Source organism: Mixophyes fleayi, chromosome 8 (assembly GCF_038048845.1).
Source record: "Mixophyes fleayi isolate aMixFle1 chromosome 8, aMixFle1.hap1, whole genome shotgun sequence".
Taxonomy (NCBI): domain Eukaryota; kingdom Metazoa; phylum Chordata; class Amphibia; order Anura; family Limnodynastidae; genus Mixophyes; species Mixophyes fleayi.
Genome location: NC_134409.1, coordinates 1,652,924 through 1,672,441, shown reverse-complemented (window position 1 = coordinate 1,672,441; position 19,518 = coordinate 1,652,924). Strand labels below are relative to the sequence as shown.

At 43.8% G+C, this 19,518-nt stretch overlaps 1 protein-coding gene across 2 annotated transcripts in view; it reads right to left on the bottom strand.

Annotated features, from left to right (window-relative positions):
- Positions 1-3,286: 3,286 nt before the first annotated feature.
- The window catches only part of B4GALT2 (beta-1,4-galactosyltransferase 2), a 54,466-nt gene continuing 38,234 nt past the window's right edge, over positions 3,287-19,518 (bottom strand). For both annotated transcript variants that reach the window (XM_075181582.1, XM_075181581.1), the window contains 4 exons: positions 15,784-15,971; positions 12,496-12,618; positions 9,390-9,494; positions 3,287-6,136 (listed from right to left, as the gene is read on the bottom strand). In XM_075181582.1, the coding sequence (XP_075037683.1) occupies positions 5,986-6,136; positions 9,390-9,494; positions 12,496-12,618; positions 15,784-15,971 (567 nt within the window). In that variant the 3' untranslated portion in view covers positions 3,287-5,985. The remainder of the gene's footprint in view (positions 6,137-9,389; positions 9,495-12,495; positions 12,619-15,783; positions 15,972-19,518) is intronic.

Genomic DNA, 19,518 nt, shown 5'->3' with positions numbered 1-19,518 from the left:
ATGACTAATGTTGTTTAATGTAACATTTCCTAATCCCCCCACATTGCTTGTATGAGAAATGGGGTTCTCCACATTGGGGTGTTGTTACTGGTGATATTTCTTTGGACGCCTCGGTGTAGATAGCACGAAGCCCCCAGAACCTTGCCGCAGCTTTTGTTTCAGATTAGAAAGGTGTTATGTTATATACAATAATTATTACGCTTTGTTACTCCTAAATATTATATAGACGACAATATAACGGTATATGTTCTCCATATTATGTCCGACAGAAGAGCTTCTGGTTTATGAAGAAGTCAAACTACTCGATTGCATCCTGGTCTCATTTTGGGAGATAATATGTATTAAATACAGGGTGTTCTCCAAGAGGTGGCCAGTCCTGCAGGTGTAATAACATTACTTGTCATTGAAGTCAACGCTCAGCACCCTATTTGGGGGTTTTGAACCCAGTCTTCCGCCAGTAAAACGGTTTATCGTGTAACCAAATGCAAGAATGTTGGTTAGAACTTTATCATAACATATATGGTTCTGTAGTGTTGTACAAGTCTTTGCTGGGTTTGGGATTCTCACCTGGTGGAAGGAGACCATCCACAGCCTAGACAGGTGGTCCCGGGCAGGTTGAGGAACTAATGGTGGGAGGGGGAAAGGAAATGTCTGGTTTAGGCCGCATCATGGACTTGGTTCAATGTTTATATCTTTGCCCCTTCACCTTTGAATATAGAATTATCTTGTTAGTGTTGGGTTGTGTTACTGTTGTTGTGTTTGGTAGTTTCTACTTGATTTTTCACCATACGGTTTTCTATATCCAAAGCGAGTTGTCAGAAGAAGCTACACAATGAATTATTCATCCTCATGGAGTTACCCACAATTCGCTAGTTCTCCATTAGATGCTCACGGGGACAGACTTCCATGTCGCTTGGAGACAGTGGTGGGAAAGTCGGTTTACATGAATTGTGAAATAGTGATTTCATGACATTGGATTGAGAATTACGTTTCGTTGAAATCGCCTGTCAACAAAGTGTACTAGACGCTCTCTGATGTAGGGGGGCCAAGGAATAACGTAATGTAATTTAATGGAACTGTGCACACACTTTCTGACAAACGTTCAACACTGCCTGCAGCATCCGCAATTGTTAATACTTGGTAAAATAATGGGGTTCTATGGGAACACGCTTTAATGGACCCTTCTGAAAGAGACCTTGAAGCAAAGTCAAATTACCTGCACGTCAACGCTCATATTTTATGTCACCCTGTGTCTGAAGAGGATGCGGTGGGTGATTTGTGACCTCCGATGGTTATAAAGATTAATGATCAGAGTCTCAGTTGGTTACTGCTAATTCAGGATATGAAACAAGACTGCGGTCGTTCTCCTATATAATCAGAAGATGGCAGTATCGTCACTGCACTCTAATAACCGGCTCATAGGGAGAATGGAGTTATTCTGAGTGAGTGCAGTATTTGGGGCCAGGAGTGAGGTATGGAGGGGTCTGAATAACTTATACTGCACTTATAAGTAACCAAATTGAAAGGACGTTGGTCTAGGGCTTGTTGGTGCCGACATCCACTTGCTGCTTGTTAGATTGATCCCCCATCTGAGCAGTTGTAGTATGTAGAGCAGGGTGTTCATGCAGATCGTACTCCACTCTCCTGGGTTTGAGTAAGGCTGGGTTCACACTACAGAATTTCCCGACCAATGTGTTATCTATAACGATTGTACCAACAACTGAAAAAAAAAAAGCCCCTATCAGCAGCTGATCCCTGTGCACACACTATACACGTTTTACAAGATTTACCATCAGATCTGTGCTCTTCATCTGTCATAATCATCGGCTGAAAGGACCCTGATTCTGTACACTCTGTGGAGATCCTGATGGTGAGTGCGTAGACACAGCACGATTGGAACGATTTATAGTTCTGCTGAACAATCACATGAAATGACGATCGGCGCTTTCTAACAACTATCGTCCATGGTTTAAGTGTACACACTCCTGCTATATTGGCCCAAACTGAGGTTTATTGCCCGACTGACCCAATAGACGGCTGAAAATCCTGTAGTGTGTACCCAGCGTTGTTGCCCTTTTTCTGTCCTCGTGGACTACCGTCTGTACTGCATATAGCGATCAAGGACAACAGGTATTCCCTTTGTGGCTGCTGGACCCAGAGATGGTGGTAGACGGGGTCTGCACTCTTGAGGTGCCCGTAGAGGGAGATTTGGATATTATAACATGGTTTGCATCAGTCATTCTCTTTAGAAAGCGAGATCCAGGATGACAATGCACCATCCACAGAGCACGTGTGGTTGCCCAATGATTTGATGGACATATCACTGCTGTTCTCCATATGTCAGGAGTTCTCAGTCACCAAATCTGATCCAGCGTTTATGGGATATTCTGGAATGACGCCTGAGACAGCGTTTCCCACCATCAACCAGACGTCAGTTACTGGAGTTGCTGTGGGAGATGGCGCTGCCGCCCTCCTGCGCAGCTGCAGGCTCAGCGTTACCATGTATACAGCCCGCTTGGCCTGGGGTGCTGGCCCAACGCTCTATGTAAAATATCTGTGCCCCCTGTAGCGCAGGCTGTTGTATAGTGTAACCCCTTAAACTGCTGTCTGCCATCTTGTCGGTTCATTATGTTTATAATTCCCTCTAGGTGGATATTGGCCCAGACATAAATTCCTGTAAATTATATCTTGATAACAGCTGCTAAGTGATGTCACCATTCCTTGGAACACTAATGTACTATAATAGGTCACACGCCCCATCATTTAAATCAGGGTTATTTAAACTCATTTGGAATTTACTGAACACACAAGTGACATTAACAGCGTCACCATCTTCTGTAGAGTATTCTGTTGTAATGTGTTCAGTGAGATCACAAAATTAAATTTTTTTAAATAATTTTTTTGACATAAATCGCAGAGTTTCTGGGGTCTCACAAGTCTGTCTATATATTGATCTGAGATGATAGACTTTCATTGAAGTATGGCAACGACACTGAGCAACTTCTGAGTAAACAGTTCTAATATTCAAGGAAATGTACCGGTCACCCTTCTCTACAACATATCACAATATATATTATATCCTGTGTAATGGAATATTGGAACTTGCCTCTTGTTTCCATACCCTGTGTAAGAGGATTCCTCATGTGGCATTGTCACTGGTATCACAGAGTTACCTCTAATATCACCGGCACATGTACATTATTATTATAATTAATAAGGCAGGATCCCCTGTGCATCCCCCTCCCCACTTATAGAGAGAGATTGTCCAGAGAAATGACGACCCAGATCGTTTTTTAAATGATTATTTTATGAAAACTGTAAAGGCTGAGGCCATAATAATATGTTATACATAGTAATATTGTCTTCAAACCCCCTTCACACAGTTATAGAAAAATAATTACAAGAAACATCCAAAGTGGACAGACCCTCCGCCCGGCCCCTCCGGTCACACAGACATATAAAGAATACAGGTTCCCCCCGCTCCTCGCCCCCCAGGCTGCTCTATACAACTTCTGGAACTGTCGGAGGACTCAGCAGCAATTCTAGGACCCTGCAGGGTGTGTTTAAAGGGACATGGCACTCAAGTGTACACTCAGTACGTGAGCCACGATGCGGGTGACAGATGTACGGGTAAGTCGCCCACACTGACCCTCGTATTCTGCTTCTCTACTTTGTAATCCCATGTACTGAAGAAATTATTAATTCCCCTTCTGCAGCCGCTCCACCCAGTCGTTATATAACTCCGCCCAAACCAGGGTGTGCTTTCTGAATGGTACAGGCAATAAGTTGCCCGAGGTCAGATGAGAAAATGCACACGGACTATGAGCTTTCATTATGTACATGTTCAATGAGCACAAATCTCAAAATATAGAATATGAAACAGGTTTGGTGGAAGATGCTGGTATGTTGATGATATAATCTCCAGGTATAATAACCTCCGCCACTGCTACAAATGCACAGGTTTGTCTTTATAGACTGTAGAATGATTCTTCCGCTATCACATGCAGCACTTAGACGTTTATATGTATAGATCATATGACCATTTGCCTGTGTCCGATGGTGATGAACAGCGGCGGGCAAGTGAAATGTGGCCATATTGTAGTCAGTGCACCAGCCTGATGTGCGGGAACAGCGATGGGCACCTAACAGCACCCCGCCCATTCACACAGGAGCGAGCAGTTCACGGGTAACAGACAGTGTGACGTTTTAATGACACTTTTGTGCTCATGTCCCCTTTTTATTGATTTCTGCTCTCTGAATCTAAACAAACCTCTTTCTATTGGCTATGGTGGTCACATGATTCCATGCATCCAATTAGAGGCCAAATGGTCAGATCTTGTGGTCCTAGAATTGCTGTATTAAAAAGATAATTTATTGCCCCCCCCCTCTCCCCCCAGCTTGCGTTGTCCCCTTTATTTCTGCACCTGCAGAGCAACCCAGCAGTCCACTTAAGTACTGTATATAGTCCATAGTGCACTCTGCTCCCCGAGGCCATCCGTCTTCCCAGGGACCAGGTTCTGCTTAACATCTTCTGAGATAAGGCAATCAGTCCTCAGACGCCATCCACCTACGTTCCGCTCAAACACTGCCCACGTGCTGATACTGATATAAGGCCCAGTTTCCATCTATCTGATATATGTGTATAATTTACATGCAAGGTCCGCGCTCTGTCTGTACGAGGGAATCACATGCAGATCTTGGTTAATGTTTTTCTTTCCCTAGGCTGAAAAAAACCCACAAAATACTTCTCCAGTTACAGAAACCAACCTCCGCCAGCTGAGATATGTGCGATGCAGCAACGAGGGACTACAACTCTGATCATCAATACATGGAATTGTGAGGGTCACAGTGCAGAAGTATTGCAACGTTCCTTGTGTCCAAGCCATATATCCCCCTACTGATAGCAGGTTAGGGGAAGGAAGTAAAAGTAAATATACATATATAACGGATTTCACCCTGACATTGTTAGAACATAAGATAATCTTGGGGAGTCACTGCCGCCAACTTATCCCACTTCCTGCAGCCTCCACCCTCTGCGGATAAATCCTATGGAATAGAATTTCTCCTGCGTGACTTTAACCCTGTAATTACAGGGATTATATTCTGTGTGCATTGGAGGGTAACGAGAAACTCTAAGATCGTGGCTGGGATAACAGTAAGATTTACGTATTCCTCCTATTCTCGGAAAACGATGTCATTTTCTTGAAGAATAATTGTTCTCCAGACCAAGAGTGTGGGGGGATCAATCTGGGAAATAACTGAAATAATTGTGGTAAACAAATGGTGTCTATCCTGCAAAAACAGTTACAAATCAATCACTCCAGTTACTAAGATGTGTATATATTATAGAAAGTGGTTACTGACCGTCCTATCCCCACACATGCAAGGGGCTTCATTTGCTATGTCAGAGAGCAGTGCCAGATTAGAGTGAATGTATTTGATACTTGTATTGCTCCGGCCTGTAGAACTCTATTCTCCAATGATGCCGGTGGGTTCCGCCTGAACATCCTACATCACCAGCGACAACGCGGTCACCAAACCCCCTCCTCCCCCCGCAGGGGCCCTAAAAAAACCACAAGAAAAAAAGTTCCTGGAATAAACCTCATTATGTGTGAAAAAGAGACAGAGCAGGAAAACCTCACGTTATTGTACGATAGTTTCAGAAAGGGGAAGTCAGAGAATGTCTGCGCTGCCGTCTGTCTCTGTCACGGCACACGGCGGCCAGCAGATCACAGTAGATCACAGTAGATCACCTTCCACAGCAGAAAGTTGCCACGAGCTCCTGAGGACAGTTTCACCCCAGCGATACAATGTCGATATTTTTTTGTTGGTGAGTGAAACGCGCCGGGCCCAGAGATAAAATCCCCGGGAAACGGAGCCGTTGGGGGTTGGACAAGTCGGCATCAAGTTATTTTATGCTTAGAAAACCCCCTGAAGCCTCTGAAGATGCAGATCGGAAGCAAGAGTGCCAGTCAATGAGTCGGCCTATCCTCGGGCCGGTCGGGGTGGGGGCTTCCCGATGTCCACTGTGATGTTGGTGTACATGGGGTATTTGGCAGAGTGGACGATGCGATAGTGCAACGAGTTGATTCCGTCCCGTTTCATGGTTACCTTTGTGTTCTGGATCTTTGTGAACCTGGAACATAGAAGGGGGGGGGGGGGGGTGAACCACCCGAATCACATGAAAACTATCCAGAACTTCCCAAAGTATGAGGAAATCCAATATTATATATACACACAAATATAAACACAACTGTCTATATCTATGTACATCCATAGACACACACACTACATACAGTATCAAATTATAACTTTGTCTCCACACTGGATTAAGCTACCAGTGGACCTTGGTTGACGCAGTCAGAAGTCTTTAATATGCAGATCGCTACTTTACATTTTCATTAAAACTCATCCAGAATGAATTAACTTACACAGCAGTATACAGTAATCCCCTCACCCTAAGGTCAATCTGTGGCCCAAGAGGAGGAGACTGACAGGTAACAGATAGATTCTTCATTATAGAAAGGATGATGTATCAATACATCAGCAGATATAATCAATGAATGGGACAATGTACTGTGCAGACATATACATATATATATACACACACACATATATATACACACACACACATAAATATATATATATATATATATATACACACACACACACACATATATACATATATACACACACACACACATATATACATTTACACACACACACACACACACATATATACACACACACACATATACACACATATACACACACACATATACACACACACATATACATATATACTGACTCCAAAAGATGCTGCAAATATCTCCCTGCAGCCACAATGCACAAAGCAAATCTTAAATCTTTCTATTCTGATCCTTGATTTAAGCCCCTGTGGACAGATTATCTGTGTTACATAATGTTGCTGTGTTTATACCTTTGTACAACGCTGCTGAATATGTCAGCACAGTAATAATGTGATGTAGATCAGCGCCTGCAGTCACCGCATGGGCCGGTGATTATCTGACAATATGAACTATTGCTGCCATCAGCGCTGATAACAGAGACCCCGAGTCTGTTCTCTGTATGGAATCAGCAGCATCTTGCGGGGTCTCCAGGGGGCGACGGTGTAACGCAAAGTGGCCGAGGTTCAGCTGCAGGAAACAAATCATTTCCTCTGCCTCAGAGACGGGGCTGCTGCGTAACATGTGCTGGTCACATGACATACATGGCGGCGTCATTATAATGGTCTCTGCTCCAGTGCTGCAATAATTGGAGATATTATATTTGTACACTTCAGAGCTGCGGTACATTGTATGTTACTATGTCAGGGGAATGTAATATCTTTTATTGCCGGTAATCTGGGTCATCAACACCGAATCCATCTTCTCTCTGAATAACTGTGGCGACGTCTATATACCAAATGACACAGCGATACACGTCCCGGATACTCAGAGATACTGAGAACTACGACAGATACTAACCTGCATATTACTGAGGACACGGGTGTGATCTTCTTAACAAAGAAATAAATAAAAATTACAAATTAAAACTGAGCTCTCAGCGTTGGAGAACTCAGTCCATCCACAGAGCTAAAGTAGCGCTCTATGATCCCAGTAACGGGAAACTCTCTCTGATCCCAGTAACGGGAAACGCTCTCTGATCCCAGTAACGGGGTTCTCTCTCTTATCCCAGTAACGGGGTCCTCTCTCTGATCCCAGTAACGGGGTACTCTCTATTTTGCGGGGGTCAGTAGCGAATAAGAAGAAACTGTCCACTTTTTAACTTGAAAATAATGGAAGAAAAGCATACAACACTTTTACATATAAACTCTGTCTAAATAGATTTTGTAAAGTCCGTATTTCTGCCGGATGTCTTTATAATAAGTTACCCTACATCAACCAGTGGAAACTTAATGGATGTCCACCCATACAGGAGTCAGTAGTAATTCCTCCTCTCCTCGGATGTGTGAACGGCTTTATCTAATATTCTGGGCCCTGGCCATTTCGGACATCACCCTCTTAGGTGTCTAACTGACCAATCAACAGAGTCTTGGAATTCTCCTACCCTAAGAGTCATCCATCAGACTGCCCCTAGGAGGGTGATGGGACCGGACCACAAAGCCAAGATAACATCTCCCACCCCAACCTGTCAATATGCAGGATTACATGGACGGTCACCCCAGGACCAGTTCTTAAATTTCGCCCAGCGGATAGGGAGAGGGCTTATTTCGGACACATGAGGGAGTAAGAAGGAAGGGACAGGAAGTGAGGAACAACCAGAAGCCCTGACACGTACCAAAAGTGTAGAGGTGGTTAATATCAGGAGAGACTGGGTGTTATCTACGATCTGGAGGTTGCAAAGCCAAGGATTACCTGTTGTCTTCCACAAGACTGGCCTGGACTTTGTGGCATTGACACACAAGGGGAGTCACTGTGGAAGGCCAGCTCATCTCCACTCCAACCCCCTGGTCCAGCACCCACCAATGTTTAAGAAGGACCCAGGGGTTTGCCCAGGGAGGGGAAAACACAGCAGGAATTTGACCATGGATATAATGAGCCACTCTGAGGGGGGGGGGATATTTTCTTTGATATTCTGGAAGGGGCTGACTGGTGTTAATAAAGAATGTGCTGCGTAGTCATAATTTCTGGTTGTTAGATGACCCCCTGGGAGCACAAAGATGGAGAAGACAGATACACAGACTGATAAACGGATGGAGAAGACAGATACCCAGACAGATAAACGGATGGAGAAAGACAGATAAACGGATGGAGAAGACAGATACCCAGACAGATAAACGGATGGAGAAGACAGATACACGGACAGATAACGGATGGAGAAGACAGATACACGGACAGATAAACGGATGGAGAAGACAGATACACGGACAGATAAACGGATGGAGAAGACAGATACACGGACAGATAAACGGATGGAGAAGACAGATACACGGACAGATAAACGGATGGAGAAGACAGATACACGGACAGATAAACGGATGGAGAAGACGGATACACGGACAGATAAACGGATGGGGAAGACGGATACACGGACAGATAAACGGATGGGGAAGACGGATACACGGACAGATAAACGGATAGGGAAGATGGATACACGGACAGATAAACGGATAGGGAAGACAGATACACGGACTGATAAACGGATGGAGAAGACGGATACACGGACAGATAAACGGATGGGGAAGACGGATACACGGACAGATAAACGGATAGGGAAGACGGATACACGGACAGATAAACGGATAGGGAAGACAGATACACGGACTGATAAACGGATGGAGAAGACGGATACACAGATAGATAAACAGATGGAGAAGACAGATACACGGACAGATAAACGGATGGAGATAGATAATCAGACATTACCGCTGAGGATTGGGTTCGTTGTGCTTATCTCGTTCATGTTTGATCATCCGGTAACGGCCAATACGGATGTCAGGCCTGGAAACCTTCATACCATTTAATGTAATTCTAGGAAAGAGAGAAACACTGGGTTAAAGTGGTAATTTTATAACACATAGTCCTTGATCTATCAGTCTAGAACACACAGTCTCTCCACACGCTGATCTAGAACACATAGCAGCATAGAAGACACATTCTGTTCTAGAATAACCTGATGCTGATTTAGAACATACAGCAATCACTGATATTAATCTGAATATAACATTTGAAAAAAATATTTTTCTTGAAAAGTATAAATCTTATCACACATCCAGATACATGAACACCTAATAAATTCAATGTTTAAACACTTGCAAACTTATAAACCCTGTAACTGCCGGGGACATTATATGAGCTCAGGACTCAGGATGAATGTGAAATGCACAGTTATAAAAGTCACTTCTGAGTGAATTACAATCTAATTATACAACAAGGGACATCTGGACTTTATTGCATGAAATCAGTTTATCCAGGAACAGTCACAACCGTCTCCATCTGCTGCTTGTGTCCGAGCTAGAATAAATATTACATGGAATAAGGAGACCGGAGCTGTCAGTCACATGGAGGGTGGAGAACAGAGTTGTCAGTCACATGGAGGGTGGAGATTGGAGCTGTCAGTCAGATGAAGGGTGGAGAACAGAGTTGTCAGTCACATGGAGGGTGGAGACCGGAGCTGTCAGTCAGATGAAGGGTGGAGAACAGAGTTGTCAGTCACATGGAGGGTGGAGATTGGAGCTGTCAGTCAGATGAAGGGTGGAGAACAGAGTTGTCAGTCACATGGAGGGTGGAGATTGGAGCTGTCAGTCACATGGATGGTGGAGATTGGAGCTGTCAGTCAGATGAAGGGTGGAGAACAGTTGTCAGTCAGATGAAGGGTGGAGAACAGAGTTGTCCGTCAGATGGAGGGTGGAGATTGGAGCTGTCAGTCAGATGGAAGGTGGAGATTGGAGCTGTCAGTCAGATGGAGGGTGGAGACCGGAGCTGTCAGTCACATGGAGGGTGGAGATTGGAGCTGTCAGTCAGATGGATGGTGGAGACCGGAGCTGTCAGTCAGATGGAGGGTGGAGATTGGAGCTGTCAGTCAGATGGAGGGTGGAGATTGGAGCTGTCAGTCAGATGGAGGGTGGAGATTGGAGCTGTCAGTCAGATGGAGGGTGGAGATTGGAGCTGTCAGTCAGATGGAGGGTGGAGACCGAAGCTGCTCGCACAGCCGGTCTCTGGCACCATCTGTCACTGGCTCCGCGGGTAGAACACATATTGAGGGGATTTCAGGAACACGATGGTGGAGAGGAAGATTCAGGAGAAAACAGCAACTGGTGCAGCATGCGGGCTGACAAGTGTCGTGCAAAGCTAGCGCTGTGGGAGGGGCTAAGTAGAATAATAATACTGGAAATAATTTATGGCTTTTGTTTGTCTCTACTCAAACAATGATCCGTTTCTATACACTACTCAATCATTCAACATTAGTTACCACAAAGACACAATTACCTGCACCACTAATTAATGTTCCTTTAACGATTGGAACATGCACTATATGTATATATGTACTATATGTATATATGCACTATATGTATAAGTATGTACTATATGTATATATGCACTATATGTATATATGTACTATATGTATAAGTATGTACTATATGTATATATGCACTATATGTATATATGCACTATATGTATAAGTATGTACTATATGTATATATGCACTATATGTATAAGTATGTACTATATGTATTATATATGCACTATATGTATAAGTATGTACTATATGTATTATATATGCACTATATGTATAAGTATGCACTGTATGTATATTAGTACTATATGTATAAGTATGCACTGTATGTATATTAGTACTATATGTATAAGTATGTACTATATGTATATATGCACTATATGTATAAGTATGTACTATATGTATATATGCACTATATGTATATATGCACTATATGTATAAGTATGTACTATATGTATTATATATGCACTATATGTATAAGTATGCACTGTATGTATATTAGTACTATATGTATAAGTATGCACTATATGTATATATGCACTATAAGTATAAGTATGCACTATATGCATATATGCACTTTGTATCTACACATTATCAGATACATAATAACACACACAAAACATCAATGGGATTTACCTTGAAAAACATTACAATGGTTTCCAGTGTTACGCCCGTGTAAAACGGAAGTAAACTGCATGTGACTAACACCAGTGAGTATGAGGCCTAATAACGCTCACATACTACTCTGCTCCGCTCGCAGTACAGAGGAATTCAGCACCTGGCAGTTTTGCCTTCAGAGCAGAGCACAGAAACTGCTGTAAACGCACGTCCACGTGTAAGAGACATCCCCCGTGATGCACTACAAACGATCTGTGGTATCTGTATAATTTATCATCATCACCGTTTATTTATATAGCGCCACTAATTCCGCAGCGCTGTACAGAGAACTCATTCACATCAGTCCCTGCCCCATTGGAGCTTACAGTCTAAATTCCCTAACACACACACACACACACACACACACACACACACACACACAGAGACAGACAGACAGACAGAGACAGACAGACAGAGAAATTAGGGACAATTTGATAGCAGCCAATTAACCTACCAGTATGTTTTTGGAGTGTGGGAGGAAACTGGAGCACCTGCAGGAAACCCACGCAAACATGGGAAGAACATACAAACTCTACACAGATAAGGCCATGGTTGTGAATCAAACTCATGACCACAATGCTGTGAGATAGAAGTGCTAACCACTGTGCTAACCACTGAGCCACCACAATGCCGATATCACATTGTGAGTTTTATAAATATACCAATAAATCCTTCCCAAGTTCCTGTAGCAAAAACAAGGTGAAAATCTCCAAAGTCACTGAAATTACAGACAATATTCACATAAATTGTTGGGGTTTCATCACTTTGTTTAAAAATAAAAATCCTGATAATTTACTTATACGCTTTCACTCATCCTGTATATTAATGTAACCGGACAGCGAGTGGAGGTAAATCTACCTGTTGTAAATATCGTCGTCTTCTCCTCCCCAGCCCCAGTACTCATTGGGGAAACCATTTATCTTCAAGAACTGGACCTTACTCAGTCCGGAAACACCTCCAAAGTATCCGGCATACGGCAGCCTGTGAAGGACAAGAAGAACGGAAGCATTGGATATAGTCAGGATACAAGGAGGTACATACGTGTACGGCAGTGATTAGGACTGTTGGATATAGTCATGATACAAGAAGGTACATACGTGTACGACAGTGATTAGGACTGTTGGATATAGTCATGATACAAGGAGGTACATACGTGTACGGCAGTGATTAGGACTGTTGGATATAGTCATGATACAAGGAGGTACATACGTGTACGGCAGTGATTAGGACTGTTGGATATAGTCATGATACAAGAAGGTACATACGTGTACGACAGTGATTAGGACTGTTGGATATAGTCATGATACAAGGAGGTACATACGTGTACGGCAGTGATTAGGACTGTTGGATATAGTCATGATACAAGGAGGTACATACGTGTACGGCAGTGATTAGGACTGTTGGATATAGTCATGATACAAGAAGGTACATACGTGTACGACAGTGATTAGGACTGTTGGATATAGTCATGATACAAGGAGGTACATACGTGTACGGCAGTGATTAGGACTGTTGGATATAGTCATGATACAAGGAGGTACATACGTGTACGACAGTGATTAGGACTGTTGGATATAGTCATGATACAAGGAGGTACATACGTGTACGGCAGTGATTAGGACTGTTGGATATAGTCATGATACAAGAAGGTACATACGTGTAAGGCAGTGATTAGGACTGTTGGATATAGTCATGATACAAGGAGGTACATACGTGTACGGCAGTGATTAGGACTGTTGGATATAGTCAGGATACAAGGAGGTACATACGTGTACGGCAGTGATTAGGACTGTTGGATATAGTCATGATACAAGGAGGTACATACGTGTACGGCAGTGATTAGGACTGTTGGATATAGTCATGATACAAGAAGGTACATACGTGTACGGCAGTGATTAGGACTGTTGGATATAGTCATGATACAAGGAGGTACATACGTGTACGGCAGTGATTAGGACTGTTGGATATAGTCATGATACAAGAAGGTACATACGTGTACGACAGTGATTAGGACTGTTGGATATAGTCATGATACAAGAAGGTACATACGTGTACGGCAGTGATTAGGACTGTTGGATATAGTCATGATACAAGGAGGTACATACGTGTACGGCAGTGATTAGGACTGTTGGATATAGTCATGATACAAGAAGGTACATACGTGTACGGCAGTGATTAGGACTGTTGGATATAGTCATGATACAAGGAGGTACATACGTGTACGGCAGTGATTAGGACTGTTGGATATAGTCATGATACAATAAGGTACATACGTGTACGACAGTGATTAGGACTGTTGGATATAGTCATGATACAAGAAGGTACATACGTGTACGGCAGTGATTAGGACTGTTGGATATAGTCATGATACAAGGAGGTACATACGTGTACGGCAGTGATTAGGACTGTTGGATATAGTCATGATACAAGAAGGTACATACGTGTACGGCAGTGATTAGGACTGTTGGATATAGTCATGATACAAGGAGGTACATACGTGTACGGCAGTGATTAGGACTGTTGGATATAGTCATGATACAAGAAGGTACATACGTGTACGACAGTGATTAGGACTGTTGGATATAGTCATGATACAAGGAGGTACATACGTGTACGGCAGTGATTAGGACTGTTGGATATAGTCATGATACAAGGAGGTACATACGTGTACGACAGTGATTAGGACTGTTGGATATAGTCATGATACAAGGAGGTACATACGTGTACGGCAGTGATTAGGACTGTTGGATATAGTCATGATACAAGGAGGTACATACGTGTACGGCAGTGATTAGGACTGTTGGATATAGTCAGGATACAAGGAGGTACATGCGTGTACGGCAGTGATTAGGACTGTTGGATATGGTCATGATACAAGGAGGTACATACGTGTACGGCAGTGATTAGGACTGTTGGATATAGTCATGATACAAGGAGGTACATACGTGTACGGCAGTGATTAGGACTGTTGGATGTGGTCATGATACAAGGAGGTACATACGTGTACGGCAGTGATTAGGACTGTTGGATATAGTCATGATACAAGGAGGTACATACGTGTACGGCAGTGATTAGGACTGTTGGATGTGGTCATGATACAAGGAGGTACATACGTGTACGGCAGTGATTAGGACTGTTGGATGTGGTCATGATACAAGGAGGTACATACGTGTACGGCAGTGATTAGGACTGTTGGATGTGGTCATGATACAAGGAGGGTACATACGTGTACGGCAGTGATTAGGACTGTTGGATATAGTCATGATACAAGGAGGTACATACGTGTACGGCAGTGATTAGGACTGTTGGATATAGTCATGATACAAGGAGGTACATACGTGTACGGCAGTGATTAGGACTGTTGGATATAGTCATGATACAAGGAGGTACATGCGTGTACGGCAGTGATTAGGACTGTTGGATATAGTCATGATACAAGGAGGTACATACGTGTACGGCAGTGATTAGGACTGTTGGATATAGTCATGATACAAGGAGGTACATGCGTGTACGGCAGTGATTAGGACTGTTGGATATAGTCATGATACAAGGAGGTACATACGTGTACGGCAGTGATTAGGACTGTTGGATATAGTCATGATACAAGGAGGTACATACGTGTACGGCAGTGATTAGGACTGTTGGATATAGTCATGATACAAGGAGGTACATACGTGTACGGCAGTGATTAAGACTGTTGGATGTGGTCATGATACAAGGAGGTACATACGTGTACGGCAGTGATTAAGAAGACAGAGGTGCTTACGATACACAGAGGACGTTTAACAAACTCAGCAACACGTGTCAAGAATAAAGAGTCCGATGGATAAATCATTAATATTCTCCAGTGTAGTGTACAAACTAATGAAAGGAGCGAGTGTTACTCCGGATGTATCATTACACGTCTATCTGCTGCCTCATACGAACTTTTACAAATAGTTTCTTCTAGTCCCTTCATCATTCACAAAGTCAAACCTCACATTTCACTCCTAAAAACTATGAATCAACCAGATTATAATCTGGCAGGTTGATAAATCCGGTGGGAGAATCACCGTCAATGATCCCTTTACCCTTCCAGCCATCAGCGCAGCTCCCACCAGAGGTGAGCTGACAGAGGTTATGTCACCACAACGTCCCATCTCTTACCGGAACCCAAATTTGTCCATGGCGATGGCAAAGTGTCGCGGCTGCTCATAGCAGTGATAGAGATTTCGGTCATCCATGGGGATAAGATCCACGTCACTGAAGATAAAACAGTCGTACTCTGCGTCCTTGGAAGCCTCAAGAAACCCCACGTTCAACAGCTTGGCCCGATTGAAAGTCTCCTCGCCGTACTGTAGAGAGAAGACACAGGAGTGACTATGAGACCTCCGAGGGTATCATGTACTGGCCCAAATCTGTTCAGTAACGTTACGTATATTATAATTATTATTATCGTAGATTTATAAGGCACCACAGCGCTCTACAGTAGGGAAAACAGGACGTACATAAAACAGTACGTACATAAAACAGGACATATATAAAACAGGACGTACATAAAACAGGACGTACATAAAACAGGACATATATCAAACAGTACGTACATAAAACAGGACATATATCAAACAGGACGTACATAAAACAGGACATATATAAAACAGGACGTACACGGCAGATAAAATAAACACAGACATGATAATAAAGGACATGGAGGACCCTGCTCACTAGAGAACTTACACTGTAAGTGGCAGAGGGCACAGCTGAAACAAGAGGAGTAAATGTGCTTCAGAGTGCAGACTGAGGATGTATTAGTACGAGTACTGTTATTGGGGATATAGAAACATTTCCTATCATCTTACACACGTTGTTACTTCTCCATCAATGTTATCTATCAGCAACACTATTACTATTTATTAACATAATGATGTGGGGGGTTAAAGGTCATCTGCCTTTAGATTGTAAAGTGTAGTTAGTGAGCAAATCTACTTTTTGTTTAAATAAATGCCCCATATTGTTATTTATGATAATTACAATATATCTCCTGCGTTGTATGGGATGTAAGACGGGTGCAGAACAAGTTTAATGTCTGAGTGAGAAACTTTCAGAAGAGTCAGTTCAGCTTCATGCGGGGACCAGAGTGACCGATCTCCAGCTCAATATCTGCTGCTTATAGATGTCCCCCAATATCTTATATTATTATCTGGGGGATCCAGACACCACTGATTAATAACACAAAATGCTTCTGAAGGTTTTGGTCTAATTAATAAAAACTAGTTGCATCTGTGGGTGGGACTTTGAGACAAGGAGGCTGAAGATCTCTCAAATCAGATTCAGGAGGGAGGAGGCAGCACGGTGGCTCAGTGGTCCGCACTTCTGCCTCACAGCACTGGGGTCATGAGTTTCATTCTCGACCATGGCCTTATCTGTGAGGAGTTTGTATGTTCTCCCCGTGTTTGCGTGGGTTTCCTCCAGGTGCTCCAGTTTCCTCCCACACTCCAAAAACATATTAGTAGGTTAATCGGATGCTATTAAACTGACCCTAGTCACTGTCTGTCTGTCTGTCTGTGTGTGTTTGTGTTAGAGAATTTAGACTGTAAGCTCCAATGGAGCAGGGACTGATGTGAGTTCTCTGTACAGCGCTGCGGTATTAGAGGCGCTATATAAATAAATGATGATGATGATACACATAAGTAGCACAGATAAGTGTGACTAATGCTATGGGGACAGAGTGCAGGATGTACAAGGGAGTCAGACAGTGGACAGACATAGGACAATAGGTAGAGAGGACGCTTCCTGCGAGAGCTTATATTCTAGAGCAGGGGTAGGCAACCTGCGGCTCTCCAGGTGTTGTGAAACTACAAGTCCCAGCATGCTTTGCCAGTAGATAACCAGCAGATAGATGGCAAGGCATGCTGGGATTTGTAGTTTCACAACACCTGGAGAGCCGCAGGTTGCCTACCCCTGTTCTAGAGGGAGGGTAGAAAAATACAATCAGTAAAATAAATCCCAGATTTTAAGGAAACACAACCAGAACTATTACATGTTCTTTAATTGTGTTTAATGTTGGGGAACAAACGTCTTAGACAAAGTGTTATACTGTATCGCTTTGTACATGAGCATCCACCACCAAACTCGGCTCTGACACTGGCCACGCCCCCAATTATGTCATGTGACCACTCCAAGCTATTTTATTTGCAGAAAATTATCAGCCATGAATAAGACTGACAGGAGGGCTCCAGGGATTAGACCAGGAGCCTCTTCATAGAAAATTGGTAAAGTCCTATAATAAAATTATTATTTATATTTAGATATATTTATTACTTATTTAAAAATATTTCCATTAAACAAGTACAAAATCAAAAATAGGATTTAATCACCTTAAATTGAATATGACAGATCTCACAACTGACAGCACTGACATCCAATAAATAAATTAAAAAACCACCAATATAAAAGAACAAATGTGGATTTCTCTCAGTAAGAACCTGGGATCTCGCACATTTCCCGTCGGGCACTTAATGCCGGGATGATCTCGCAGAAGCTCCGTCACCACTTAGACATTTGTGGAAAAAGTCTAAATACGTTTTGTGGAGTAGTTATCTCTTTGTATCATAGTCCCTGTGTATCTGAATGTAGCCCCCACACTGGACCATCAGGGACTGGTGCCGGAGGGTCCCCCAATCCTTTGTGGTCCAGCCCCTGAATACAGTGGGGGCCCCTGACTCCAACACCGCCGGCAGCTCCGTGGCTGGATTAAAATAAATCCAGGAGTGGTCAGGCTGGGAACTGCTGCCCTGAGATCTGGCTGCCATCAGAGGGGAGAGCCAGACCCTGGGGCAGGGTCCTTGGAAGTATTTTTAGGCAGGAGGTTTAAAGATAAATTTCCCCGCAGTGGTGGAGGAGGCTGAGCCCCCGTCTCCCTGGCAGCCCGTGGACATAGAGCAGCACACTATCCCCTTCCACTAGCTTTGATGTTAAAGGTCTTAAATCCCTCTAAGCTGATTCACGTGCAGACTGCATGAAGCACCGGGATTGGTTACAAGAGCAGGAGGCTGGATTACCTCCTGCCAGGGTATGTGCTTTACACTGATTCCAGGTGCCAGTGAAGGAGCCCAGAGGTGGCAGCTGAATCCTACAATTAATGTGTCTGGTGGTGGCACCAGCAGGAGTGGTCAGTAACAATAGGTTTCTGATGGTCAGAAAGAAACACAGATAAACTGTGTAAGATCCCCCACACCCAGACTGGGTGGGCAAAGTAAGTCCATCCGGTCACACAAGACACCAACCACACGACCTGGTACGAGACACCAACCACACAACCTGGTACGAGACACCAACCACACGACCTGGTACGAGACACCAACCACACGACCTGGTACAAGACACCAACCACACGACCTGGTACGAGACACCAACCACACAACCTGGTACGAGACACCAACCACACGACCTGGTACGATACACCAACCACACGACCTGGTACGAGACGCCAAACACACGACCTGGTACGATACACCAACCACACGACCTGGTACGAGACGCCAACCACACGACCTGGTACGAGACACCAACCACACGACCTGGTACGAGACACCAACCACACAACCTGGTACGAGACACCAACCACACGACCTGGTACAAGACACCAACCACACGACCTGGTACGAGACACCAACCACACGACCTGGTACGAGACACCAACCACACGACCTGGTACGAGACACCAACCACACGACCTGGTACGAGACACCAACCACACGACCTGGTACGAGACACCAACCACACGACCTGGTACGAGACACCAACCACACGACCTGGTACGAGACGCCAACCACACGACCTGGTACGAGACGCCAACCACACGACCTGGTACGAGACGCCAACCACACGACCTGGTACGAG